The sequence below is a fragment of the Penicillium digitatum genome, chromosome 3, assembly GCF_016767815.1.
Source record: "Penicillium digitatum chromosome 3, complete sequence".
NCBI classification, from domain to species: domain Eukaryota; kingdom Fungi; phylum Ascomycota; class Eurotiomycetes; order Eurotiales; family Aspergillaceae; genus Penicillium; species Penicillium digitatum.
Window position 1 is genome coordinate 717,139 of NC_089386.1, and position 13,135 is coordinate 730,273.

Genomic DNA, 13,135 nt, shown 5'->3' on the forward strand with positions numbered 1-13,135 from the left:
AGTCTTCTTATGGGAATTGTGGATTGGCATGCGATTGACTCTTTTGATGAGATTTTTAAAGACTTTTGAAACGATTTTTAAGATATCGTTTTAGAACATCCCTCAATGCAGGTATATATTGCGTACAACTATGTTTGAGATTGGCTTTCTTCCCATTCACTAATATGTAGAACTACAGTGTTTCTATGCTTAGATCTACGAGAATGCTTACGCGGGATGCACTTTTTGTTGGACAAAATAGCATAGATTCATCGGCTATCAATAGGCTAGTCATACATACCGTGAATCGTTAAAGCGTATTCGAAGATTAATCACAAACCTGAAGATTGCGGATTGTGCTGAACAAAGTGGAATCTTCACAAGATCGAGAGGATATCATCAGGCGATGGAACAATCAGATCGCGAACAATCTCAGAGCCAGAAGCCGTAAGTTTCCCATATCACTGGTCTTGCTCCTGTTCCTGCTCCGGCTGGTGCTGCTGGTGCTCCACCTCGCTTTCCGCGAAAGTGACAGAGCGACGACCCTCGTTTCCCTCAGCGGTAGCAGTGGGAGGATCATCGATTTGCTGGAAATCAAGGACGCGGCGAACGTCATCATCAAAGTTGGCCGGAGCCTGAAAGGGGGCATTTTCACGCAAAGCAGAGGGGCGGTTAGGGCGGAACATAGTTCGTCCTCGTTGGAAACCTTCCTCAATCTGCTCAATCTCCCGAAGCTGGGCGTCAGTCAGAACGTTATCATGCAGCCGACCATTATCTTCCTCGGCAACTTGTGTCTCATCAACCCAGAGGGTCCGCAGGACCTCTCGACCGCGGCGCATGTGGCGCTCGGGGAATGGCGTATCGCGAGGTCGGACGAAATCTGACATTTCATGGTTGAGGGGGAGACCGAAGGCATCGCGAGGGCCAGCGGAAGCTTCATTCCAAGAGAGGTTGGGCCGAGTGCCCTGTTCATCTTCATCAGAGGTACCATAGTCAGAGCTAGTGAGGAAGATGTTCTCTTTATTCTCTTCGATCGTGTGGAACCCCTCCTGCAAAGGGCTGACCCTGGGGCTCTCCTGGTCCTGAGGGTCTTCGTAAATGGTGAAGTTCAGATTGGAAGGACGGTGAGATTCCCAAACGCGCGAGCTGGGGTTGGGGTTGGGCGGAAGGCCAGGCAACTCCGAGGGCTCTAGAGGAGCCATGGCACCGAGATGAAGCTGACGCGTGGGGGGTGGGGACCACACAGACCCTTCAAGCTCCTCGGTTCCTAGATTCGGAGCAATGAGTTGCTTGTCCAGTCATTTGGGAATAAAGAGAAGGTGAGATGAAAGAAAGAGACTTACCAAGCCGAGTCAGACGGGACTTGTCAATTGCAGGCGAAGAGTCTAGCGAGTTACTGTAGGCAGAATCTAGGTGCCAAGGGAGGGGGTCAATGGTCCCAGCAGATGAATGTGCCTGCGTGCGTGTTGGGGTAGTGACACGCTTGCGCTTCACTCCGGTAGAGACGGACGCAGTGCCAGGGTCTTCGTCGAAGTTGTCTTCCACAGAAGGTAGCACGTGGGGAAGTGCAGATTCAGTCTGTATGTGGGAGACCTAGATGGTGAGCGCGGAGAGCGTCAGACATTAGCTCGACGGAACACAAATAGAATAACGCGTGCGCAAATGGGGAAAGCGCTGAGACATTGACCTACCTTATCGTCGCCCACTTCAAGACTAACATCCACGTCCGCGGGATCCATGTTGGAAGACTACTCAGCGATTCAATTAGCACACGATTCCATTGAGACGCAAGTCTTTCCATTGCGAATGTCTCCAGCTATCCAATATATCTAACTTGTGGGGGACTTGAAGGGAACTCCTACCTTGGAGAAACACATGTTGCAATGTCTTTGATTCAGAAGATCAACTATGGGTACTCGCCGTTTGGCTCAAACACCTTGTCTGTGTTTTGAGGATGTTAGCATAGGACTAAACGGTAGCGCGAGAGCTGGGATCAACATGGAGTATGTACTTGACTGTTTAAAATATTATGAGGCAACTCGAAGCAGTGTCAGGATCAATCCTCGATGCTCGGTGGCCGAATCCTGTACGGGGTTGTGTCAAGGTATCGTGGGCGCTGTGTCGGGTGACGACAAGGATGAGATCAGATATGGATACATGGAACTACATACCCTAGTAACTGGTCTCATCCAGGAAAGAATGAGTCTGTTCTGCGCTTAGTCGTGATAGATGGTACGCTTAGTCGTCGGTCCAACAGGCCGGGGTCTTGGGTAAGTAGTCTCGCGGCGTTAGCAGTGATACTTGACCTTACATTACTTGGATTTAACCCAAGTGTATTTGAACATTCAAAAGCACTACGTCTATTCCCAAGTTACCGAAACTTTCAATTGAGATAAGTCTCCATCTTTGATTCAAAAAAGATACCTAGTCATTTTATAGTTCGTCTGATAGATCGATGGGGGCAAGGTTTATCACGTGGCTGCACGTGGCTACATCCAATCAGCTTGCGCACATCCTACACTCTTATTCTAACTGTGTCAGTTTTTCCGGTGGAAATCAGTGTAATGTGTCCATTATGATTGGTTCCAAAATCACTATGTGCGATACTTGTAGTTTGATATGCGCTAACTATACCTAGGTCCAAACCAAAATCAAATACCAGGCGATCCAGTGATCCAGTTCCGCAAGCACCCAGTAACTCGCGTGCCCAACGCCCCTCTAAGCCCCAGAAAGGGTTAATGACGGAGGGAAAGGGCTAGGTAGCTTGTTTGTGGTGATTTTTTGCAACTAAGCTTTAAAAATATGCTTGCTATGCCTTGTAAGGCTGGATGAATATCTCATCAAATAGTCTCGTCCTGCCGTGAAGGTTTTACTTCTTCACAGAGTGATAATTCAACAGCATATGTAAATTACTGTGCTGGTTACTGAAACCGTGTCTGCATTTACAGATCTTGCTCTGAATCGCGCTCGAACGAAGGGAAGAAAGAACAAACACCTCTTTGGAGACTTGTGCATGATGCATGGGTAGTGGCAATCACACCCGACGAGATTCAACATCTAGCATTCACAGAAGTCTAAGATGACCAAGGGAAGATGTGCAGATATATCAGAAGGGAAAATGATCGATTAAGACTCTGAAGAATGTAACGAGAGCGAAAGCGAGACAAGGTACCCGGTACATCAGAGCCAATGCGTAATTAGAAAAGGAACACACTAAGACCGCCATGGCAAGCAGGTGAATCAAAAGAGTATAGAGGGAAGCAATAGGCTGCCTTGTTCACAATGGAGAGAGAGAGAGTCTTATATGTATAGTGAGGCATTGTTCCTGAGCAGGGAGCATTAATTCACAAACAATACTGACAGAATAGAAAATGTCACATACTACTTGAGATCAGGCCGAAAAATCTTAGCTACTGGCCACTCATCCATGGATCTAATGTATTTTAAAGAAATTGACAAGGATCCTAATCTCGAAAGTGATGGATAGAGTGAGGTTGGTCAGCTATCTATAGAAACAAAGCATGGGTCTACTGACAACTAGCAAAGAGCAGAGACCCAGTTAAGTCATAGTCAAGGACCACCCATCCACCAGCGTTTCAACACATATTGGCAACCCCCAGTTGCAGTCGTCACGACTACACCCATCAGATCCAGCACCAAAGGCCACAGCACAGACGTATCGCCTCTGGAGAGATTTCAAGAACACCGCGAAAATATGAAGAGGGGAGGTAAAAAAAGAAGGCCCGGTAAATCGATGCAGCAAAATCACACCAGAGAAGCCAAGGCCAACGCAGCAAAGGCTCAAACGCGGAATAAGGGCAGTTATTGAACACGAGCATCATTTTGCCGAAGGGGCATGAGCAAATATATCAAGGAAAGAAAGAAAAACAAGAAAATGGGTATTTTGTTCTCTCCAAAGGAAGTGCGACGTTGCCGTGGGATCTGGGTGGATGGCAAATGAAAAACGAAGATCACGTGCCCCTGTACATCGGCTTCACCAAGCTAGCGTAGATAATCATAAATGGTTAATTGGGCTGTGGTAAATGGTGTGTAAATGTAATCGAGGGGATAGAAATTCATTTCCAATATTTTTCTGATTATCTGAACTGGCCGGGGCCGACCATGCCACCACGGATGTCACCGCCATTGACCTGGCCGAACATCTCCAGAAGGTGTCTAGACGAGGGAGGAGGACCCTGAGGGCCATGATTACCAGGTCCAAAGGGAACCTGGGCACCGGGACCAAGTCCCATCAGGGCCTCAGGGTTTGGCGGCATGGGAGGGAAGCCAGGAGGAGGGCCGTTCATATAACCCGGAGGTGGCATCATGCCTGGAGGCAGACCGCGAGGAAAGCCTTGACGTTCATTCATTGGAAGCGGGTTGCCGGGCATAGGAAGCATGCCAGGAGGGAAGTTAGGGTTCACGCTGCGGCCCGGTGTGGATATTCCAGGAGGGCCCATAGGGCTTGGTACATTTCCTTGCTGCGGGACAGGCTGGCCAGTCCATCCAGGGGGTGGCAGATGCTCAAGACCCGGGGGTCGCTGAAGCAGCATAGGAGGTTGATTTGCGCCTTGAGGGCGCGAGCCACCAGGGGTAATATGACCACCCGGGGTCATAGGGCCTTGATTACCTTGAGGGAACGGCATATCGTCAAAGAATCCCATAGGCGGACCATTTGCAGGTCGCCGGCGGAGGTGCTCGCTATCTGGTCGCTGCATGTTCGCAATTGCAGGGTCATCAAGGAAAGTGGGCGCCTTTTGAGTAGAAAGCCCTGGTGGAGGACGTGGCATGCCTTCTGGCATCAAACCTGGAGGAGGGGCAATACCCGGATTGGGAGACTGCTGTGGTAAATGACCCGCCGGTGGTGGACCGACTCTGACTTGCTGCATCAAACGAAGCAAGTGCGCCCTCTCCAGTGCCTGGGAATCCTTGGGGCCAACTTGGGCCATAGGATTCTCGGGACCAGCGCCCCTGTAATCGGATCGGTGGGGGTGTTCCCTGGAAGGAGATGACAGAGATAGCGCGGTATGTTGCTGCTCGGAGTGCATCATGGGAATGTTCCGTTGCTGCTGAGGCAAACCCACCTCGTGGGGCGTAGAATTCTCCGAACGTTGCCCACCAAGCATCTGCAGAATGCGTTGAAAGCCTTCTTGGTCCGCATTGTGGGATGGGAAAGGCATACTTTCAGGCGCCGGCTGGGCCTGTTGATAAGGTTGATGTTGGGGCGGGGCACTGAAGTAAGGCATCGGCTCGGGCTCTCTGGCAGGGCTCTCTGGCATGGGGCTGAAGAGACCTGCAAAACGAGATGACTTTCCAGACTTTCCGGGAAAGGGGGAAGGTTCTTTTTTGGCGACTGGATCGGCAGCGATGGGAGTGCTGACTTCTGGAGTCTGTGGCTGAGCCTTTGAATCACCCAAGAGCCCGAAGAATCGTTCCATCGATTCGTCGGACATGAACTGAGCACCGGAATTGCTGAAGATTTCACCATCAGTACGGCGAGTTTCCGGCTTTTGCTCTTCAATGTGTGCTTCTTTCTTCTCCTCCACATGTGCCTCGGGTTGTGTAGATGATCCAGATCCAGCCTTCATACGCTCTTTCCACCGCTCAAAGTCCTCCTGAGTATGTGCTCGTCGTGGCTCGTCTCGGTCGTTGGCATCAAGCCATTCAGGTTCTTGTTCAAATTTGGCGCCGCGGTTCCACTCACGTTCGTTGCCGTTTCGGGTCAGATTTTGGCGCCATTCTCGGTTGCGCAAAGGCGTTTTATCTTCATCAGCATCAGCGGCCTCTTGGGAATGTTCCTCGCGGAACCAGCTTCCTTCATATTTGGATCGTGGGGGTTGTCCTTCTTTCCGATTGGTAAATCGGCCATCTTTCTCACGGGGCGCACGTTCAGCAATAGGATCGCGGGCTCCTTCTTTGTTTTCCCATCGGTCAAACTCGCCGTTTCGTCTGGGCTTGCGCTCCTGTTCATCCGGGCCGAAGGTGCGACGTGGGCGCCCGGAATTCCAGTCTTCTCTCTCTCCACGCCGGGCAGCTAGTGGTCCTGGCTTGGCCTCCCGTCGATCTAACTCTTTCTCCGGAGCATCGCGGTCCTTGAAAAACTTATCTCTGAAATTGAGTCGTTCATTCTTTGTTTCATCCAAGTCGTTGGGCCGCGCCGCTGGTCGGTCTGTCGGATCGAACGAGCCTTTGCCACCAATGCGGGATGAAGCGAAGGCCGTTTTCGGGGGGCCGAGTACAATGTCCTCTAGAAATAAAAGAAATCCACGTTAGCAAGTGCTTCCATTGTAGATCGATCAGGATGCTTGGTGATCAACAGAAAGGGAGATAATAATACCAGAATTGGACCCCCGAGAGATGTGTTTGGGTTCAAAAAAGCTAGGCCTTCTGTTTGTGGCAGTAGGCTCAGCCGGATTGTTGGCATCACGAGTGCCATGGGTTTTGCGTTGTGTGGTTGTTGAATCAGGTTGAGGCCTAGAGGTTGCGGTCAGTCTTGACGTTGACAGTGCGGGACGGCCGAAGAATTGCGACCATTCGGGCCAACATACATCCACTCTTCAATAGGAGGTAGGCCAGAAGGCTTTGCGACAAGGGGCGAGCCACGGAGCCATATCAGCTCATCGATCTCGTACCGTCGCGCCATGGCGGCTCGGTCTGTGAGATTATGTGTGTGCGGTCTTCTTCACGGCGATGATCAGTTCATTGGTTGAAGGAGTAGTAACTCTGGATAAAGGGATCAAAAAGAATATGTGACAGTTTGGAAAATTTCAAGCAAAATCCGGTGAATAGGGAAGCAGGTAGCGTTGGGTGGTTATGGGAAAAGAGGTTGGATGAGGAGAAGCACACAAGCCACCTTGTGGCGATGGCGGTGACCAGAGTCCTGGGAGCCAACTTTCCACTCACCAGTTGGTATTCATGAAAGGTATAAATATTTTGGATATGTAAGTCCTTTTTGTCTTGATCCTCAAGAGAAAATCTAACGGCAACTACTAAATGCTAAATTCGACTGATTAGAGTACGAGTTCCATACAATTTGATCGCTTTTTGCTTTCATCTTTAAAGATGAATCTGAAGAGCAATGATGAAGGTTAAATGCGATCTCTTATAGTGCGATTCTCTCATGATTAGGTCGCGTTTGATCTTTGTATTTTAGAACGAATTTAAATTTAACATTTGAATGGTAGATACGATCTGTAAGAGTTGTGAGTCCTGCACAATTGGGTCGCGTTTGATCTTTTGAAGAATTCATCCAAGTGGATGAGATCTACAAACAGCAGTGCAATTCCAAAACAATTGGGTCACTTCCTATCTCAAAAATTATTTCCTGCTTAGCGGCCAATGGATATTTCCACGCAAGTGTATGTGCCTTTGACCGAATTGAGAGTTGTATAGAGAGAACTCCTTTCCACAAAGCCTATTTTACCGCATCTACACTCTTAGGAGCTTAAAACCCAACAGTCGAGGAAGTATCTAAAGAAATCATCGTGTCATCTTCTCTCCCCTCAGCTCACGGGATTAGAATACCATTTTTCAGTGTTATGTAGAGGCTATGTGAAGAAAAATTCTGCATTTTGCGAAAAGAAGGGGAGGATTGCTTGTTGAAAGCAGCCGGCCGAACGACAATGCCTTCGATCCGTTAGACCACAAAGCCGCTCTGACACATCTAAAGATGCAATAGCTAGTTGAATAGCATCGTCTTCTCTTGCGAGAAGGGAAATCTCAAGATAACATAATCTTTGTTTCATCCACCAGCTAGATTTTAGACCATCTCAAAAGCACAGCAGCGATGATGACGGGCAGCACGCTGATTAGCTCCCCCAGCCCCGCAAACTGAGGCGGAATTCGGGCATTCACAAAGGCCCCGGCTGCAAGGAGTACGGCGAATGTGTTGTAGATAAAGCTCCAAGCAAAGTTGAATTTGATGCGTCTCACAGAGACCTTGCTAGCATCCATCATGGTGAGAAGACCAGACAGATTTGGACGCATAAGCACAATATCAGCTGCAGACTGAGCAACATCACTGCCTTCGTTCATGTGAACACCGATGGTTGCTTGCGCGAGTGCCACGGCATCATTGGTGCCATCTCCGCAAAAGATGACAATCGGCACATCACCATCTGAACAATTGCCCAGGAGATTTTTGACATAAACTTGTTTATCTGCTGGAGAGCTCCGAGCACGAACGTTACTCTCAGGGATTCTTAACTTTATGGCCACATTCTGCACGGCGCCTTCGTCATCACCCGATACCACATGAACTGAGACGCCGCGTTTCTGTAGAGTATGAACTACGTGGGTTGCATCGGCTCGGAGAGAGTCTTCGAGACCAAAGACCGCAAGTAGCGCCCCGTTAATGACGAAGCAGAACGCGGTGTAGCCTTGTGTAAGCACCGGCTGCACCAAGGGTTGAGTGGAAAGCTCTAGCCAGCGAGAATTCCCAGCTTGTAGCGTTTGATTAGCTAGTTTCGCTTCGACACCTCGGCCGGTTAGGCTTTTGATGTCGGAGAGAGCCGTTGCAACAACTCCCTTGTGCCTAAGATGATTACTAACAGCAACCGAAACCGGGTGCTTGCTGTCGCCAACTAGGCCTAAAAGAAGTGACAGAGATGCTCCACCATTTCCAAGGTGGTGCTCAACGGCTACGCTGAGCTTTCCCTGAGTAAGGGTTCCTGTCTTGTCAAGGACCACGTGGGAGGCCCTATGCGCGACTTCGATGGAATATGCAGATTTGAACATCACACCTCGCTCCGCCGCGATACCGCTGCAGATTACAACCACCATCGGTACGGCGAGACCAATGGCGCAAGGACAGGAGACAATAAGCACGGTGATGGCGTAGGTGACAGCCTGAACGGTTGCTTCAGAACCGGCCTTCCCTTGTATTGCTTCAGAACCGGCCTTCCCTTGTATTGCTATGCCGACAGCCACCCAAATGGCAAATGTGATGACGGTTAAACCAACAATGACTGGAACGAAGTAGGAAGCCACCTTGTCGGCAAGTTCTTGGATCTTTGGCTTAGAAAGCTTGGCTTCATCGACCATGGCGGCGACAGTGTTAATAGCATTGTCACCCGGGAGGCGAGTTAGCTTGACATACAGGCTTCCTGACCCGTTGATTGTCCCTGCAATGACACGCGATTTCGGACTTTTTTCAACCGGTCGGGACTCTCCAGTGAGCATGGACTCGTTTACTTCCGATGAACCAGATGTTACAGTTCCGTCGGTCGGGATTCTGACATCAGGAAGGACTTTGAAAGTGTCTCCGTACTGCAGTAGCCTAACGTCAATTTCCCGAGGCTCAGAAGAGTTTGATTTGTCTACAAGAAGGGCTGTCTGTGTCTGAAGTGACCGAATGGAGATTGACTCCACCGCTTTTTGTCGGGCAAGTGTGGCGATATATCTTCCGAACATGATCAAAGTAACCAGAAGGGTGCTTGTCTCGAAGAACTGGCCAGTGGAAAGAGGGCTACCAGCGACGAGAAAGCCGAAAGAGACCACAGAGAAGATGTATGCCGCGCTGGTACTCAACACGATAAGAAGATCCATCTCAATGACCCGCGAGAAGATAAGAGCCTTCAATGCTTTAGGGTAAAAAGGCCCTGCTATCACAACCTGAATGACAGTAGCTAAAGCCAGCGAGGTAGAGCTATAGGCGATTTCTCTCTCGGGGATGGGGGCCCATGCCATGACTAACACTGGAATTGTGAGGACTGCAGACAAGAGAGTCATGAAACCGGAATGGCGGACATGTTTGCTTCCAGCTGCGAGTGCTGGGTCAGCGCAGATGGGCGCAAGTTTTGCAATCTCGCCCCAGTGTTTTTCAATGAGATCTCGTGCCCCAACCACTTCCGGGTCAAAGGAAACGCGAAGAGTACACTTTTCGATGAGCGATATGTCACTCACGCCTTCCGGCCAAGCCTGGTTGACAATCAAATTTGGATCCCCAGAAACAAATATATCCATAGCCGACCCATTATTGGTGATGATCTCACATTTGAACTCTGTAGTCCGCTCCAAGTGCCTCATAACAAAGTCTACAGTAGAGAGATTGAGGTCCAAGTCGAACTCTGCTCGAGACAGAACCAGACTAGTCCGCAGGTTCTTAACACCTACCACTGTTGCGAGGGTTCTGTTGAGTTTCGTCTCGCAGCCAGTGCAAGTCATACCAGATATCGATAGAACCACATGCTCGACACCTATGGCCTGACCCTCTAGATCAGGGTCAATGCTAACAGTTCCGCTCTTTTTGTACTTTTTGGAGGCGCAGCAGATATCAACGCACGAGCCACTCGGGGACTGAGTTTCTTTTCCCCCAGGTTTGTTGTTACAGAGATCGATGCGTTCGTCACTGGAGGTAGTAAAGTTGGATTTACAGCAAGATTTGGTAGCGCAACCTTGACTGGCACTCTTTTTGACACCACATTTATGTTTGTACGTTTCGCCATGGTCGGTACTTCGAAGCGGCGATCGACTTGTAGACGTGCCGACTTTGCGGAGAGATTCAACCGAAATCCACGGGAAAGACTGTCTCAGTGGTCGTTCGGAGAATTGCCCCTTATCCAGAGAAGAGCGCTTTCGAGGCTCGCAGCATGATTCTTTACCTAGCGCAAGAAGAGCACGGCAGACACATCCGAGAGCCATAAGCTTAGTCGCATACTGCTCTCTAACCGAGCGATTGTGACGATCGCAAGCTCTGCGGTTGAGCTTTGCACCTTCTGTGGGGGTCGATTTCGAAGGAAGTGCTGCATCGCATCAGAAGTCAGCAGAGTGACATGACAGTAAGCCATTTCTTTCGACATACAGTTTCCAGCTGCTTCCATGCAATGGGTGGTTGATCCCTTATCACATTCACGCAAAGCCAGGCGGTCGAGGCAGCTTTCATCACAGCAGGGCGACGAAGACTTGCCCTCGCAGCACATTGCCTCGGTAGGTTCATCCGAAGTCGCAGATTCGCTTGACCGTGAGGTATCGGGAAATGAAACACTGCGTTTTAGCCTTTCAGCTTTGGGGTTCGAATTTCCTGCACAACTGGCTTCCTTAGAAGCAGAAGCACCGCAAGAAAGGACATCCATTTCACCAATGGTCTCGCTAGACTGATCGTCGCAACAGCCTCTCTCGCAAGCCGTGCGTCGAGCCTTTACCTTGCAAATATCGGTAGGCTCCTGGTACCAGGCGTCTGCGGCTTTAATTTTATCGTTCTTTTGGACATCGTCGTTTCCAGACGAGTTCCCTTGATTGGATGTCTCCGATGACGCACCGCCACCAAAATTCACAGAGAAAGAATCTGGGGTTTTTAACACAGCCTTGTCAACGGCATCTGCGTGATTGAGCGTGTTTCCACAGCAAGAGCGTCCCATGATGCTGGTTCGATAGCTCTACGTGGAGTTGTGAAGGAATGTGGGGATGGAGGTCCACGGGGGTTGTGGGGTATCACCCCACTTGCAGAATTTCAGTCCATCGGCTCTTACCGGATGAGCAAAAACTACCACAACTCTCAGCTTTTACCTGCAACTTGAGGTCCTAGAAGAAACAAAAAGGAAATGTACTGTCAAAGATATAGGCTATATTCGAATTTCTTAGGACTTCATTTTCTTCCACTAGAAACCCTGCCCTGTCCAACAATGCCCCTATCAGCCAAATCAAAGTGAGCCCCTCACGTTAATTAACAGATGGGCCAAAGTTTTATTTTATGACAAAAATCGAAGATTCCAAAATAACGAGGCGAAAGTAAGATAAGTTGCACCCCTCAATGCGGAGTTGCCAACATGTTTCAGTCGTCGAACACGGTCTAGTAGATATACCCCGTGTGGCTTATAAGTGCCGGCAATGCCAAGCACATCAAGTACATACACGCCGCGGGTAGGGAGACACAAATTATACCGAAACCTTTTGTTCCACCTCTCTCACGCACAGGGGTGCCGATGCGTTAAATGATGATCAATACCATAGACTATCTGTCCCTTCGACCACCCTAGCATGTCACATCAATTAGAGATGCCTCCCTTGTTCCACCGGTGCCCAAAGACTCCTGGTTGGCTATTGGCCATTTTTTTCGGACAGGATATCAATAGAGGCATGCCAGGCCAAGGAAGCCCCAGACAAAGTCGGTAGCTTACGAGTCGGGTACACCCTGGCAGGTTACGGCTAAAATCGATGAGTCCGGCCACACCAGCAGCGATAACCTGGGGATATCGTCCATCAGGCGGCAGTAGGCCTATAATTGCAGCTCCTAGGTGTCCTCAAGGCAATCATGACGCTGACCCATGCATGTATCCGTCTTGCCGACCCAAAAATGCCCAATAGAAGAAAAAAAAATTACTCGGGCATGTCTTGAAAGCCAATGAATTTCTCGACCGGATGCAATCACAGCCAAGGCAGGTGCCACTAACTGGCATTTTCCACTCAAATGTTTAAAAAACACTAGACATGGGCAGAACAAACACCTGTGTATGTGTCATTTTTCCTTCAGACTACCAAGGTACAAAGATATTAGCAAGACTGACACCATCAGATCGGCACAATCACAGTCACTTTGACCGTTATGAGCGCTACCACTTTGTTACCTCGTTTCTTGGTAAGAGTAGTTTTGTATTCAACTACTGGGAAGAATTGGTCACGTTTTATTGAGCAGGTAGCTATATTAAAAAGGCTAATTTGGGTGCAAGTTCAAGCGATTGAGCCTTTTCACGCATACGCTTTTAGCCATCAAATGTAGCGAGGTTATACTCTCGACCTAGAACCTGCACAATAAGACGGAGTGAGGCCTGAAATGACTACACACATAAACCGGAAGCACAAAATAGCTAAATGTTCTTCACAATACAGTTTTATAATTTTGGTAGGGGTTTGATAGTATGGAAGATTGGTATCGACGTCCCATGACCTTGTAATGCGATAGCGCTTCGAATTTGCCAAACGCTTTACAAGGTTGCCATTCTTAGGGTGAAGCTATTGAGAATGAAACGAGTATGGTGAATTGAATGCCACACCGACAGATATCTAAGTCTGAGCCATTTGCAATAAAGGGGTTCGTTTTAAATGCTTGTCGATAGTCATGTTCGGAAGTTATCCTGCACTACTCCGTGGTTATCAAGCAATGCAAACGATGTACCTGACTAAGATCGATTTGAAGACGTCGGAAAATGGAAAGGCCGAA

The 13,135-nt window shown here is 49.1% G+C and overlaps 3 protein-coding genes across 3 annotated transcripts; all 3 read right to left on the minus strand.

Annotated features, from left to right (window-relative positions):
• Nucleotides 1–440: 440 nt before the first annotated feature.
• On the minus strand, nucleotides 441–1,718 carry Pdw03_7810 (uncharacterized protein; the record flags this gene model as incomplete). Its single annotated transcript, XM_014677473.1, has 3 exons — nucleotides 441–1,246; nucleotides 1,323–1,572; nucleotides 1,671–1,718. The coding sequence occupies 3 exons, from the start codon at nucleotides 1,716–1,718 to the stop codon at nucleotides 441–443; spliced, it is 1,104 nt and encodes a 367-aa protein (XP_014532959.1).
• Nucleotides 1,719–4,076: 2,358 nt separating this feature from the next.
• Pdw03_7811 (Topoisomerase II-associated protein PAT1) lies at nucleotides 4,077–6,622 on the minus strand (the record flags this gene model as incomplete). The annotated part of the gene is made up of 3 exons (XM_014677474.1): nucleotides 4,077–6,226; nucleotides 6,317–6,453; nucleotides 6,528–6,622. The coding sequence occupies 3 exons, from the start codon at nucleotides 6,620–6,622 to the stop codon at nucleotides 4,077–4,079; spliced, it is 2,382 nt and encodes a 793-aa protein (XP_014532960.1).
• A 1,109-nt stretch (nucleotides 6,623–7,731) lies between these two features.
• On the minus strand, nucleotides 7,732–11,336 carry Pdw03_7812 (Copper-transporting ATPase, putative; the record flags this gene model as incomplete). The annotated part of the gene is made up of 2 exons (XM_014677475.1): nucleotides 7,732–10,721; nucleotides 10,781–11,336. The coding sequence occupies 2 exons, from the start codon at nucleotides 11,334–11,336 to the stop codon at nucleotides 7,732–7,734; spliced, it is 3,546 nt and encodes a 1,181-aa protein (XP_014532961.1).
• Between the last annotated feature and the right edge of the window lie 1,799 nt (nucleotides 11,337–13,135).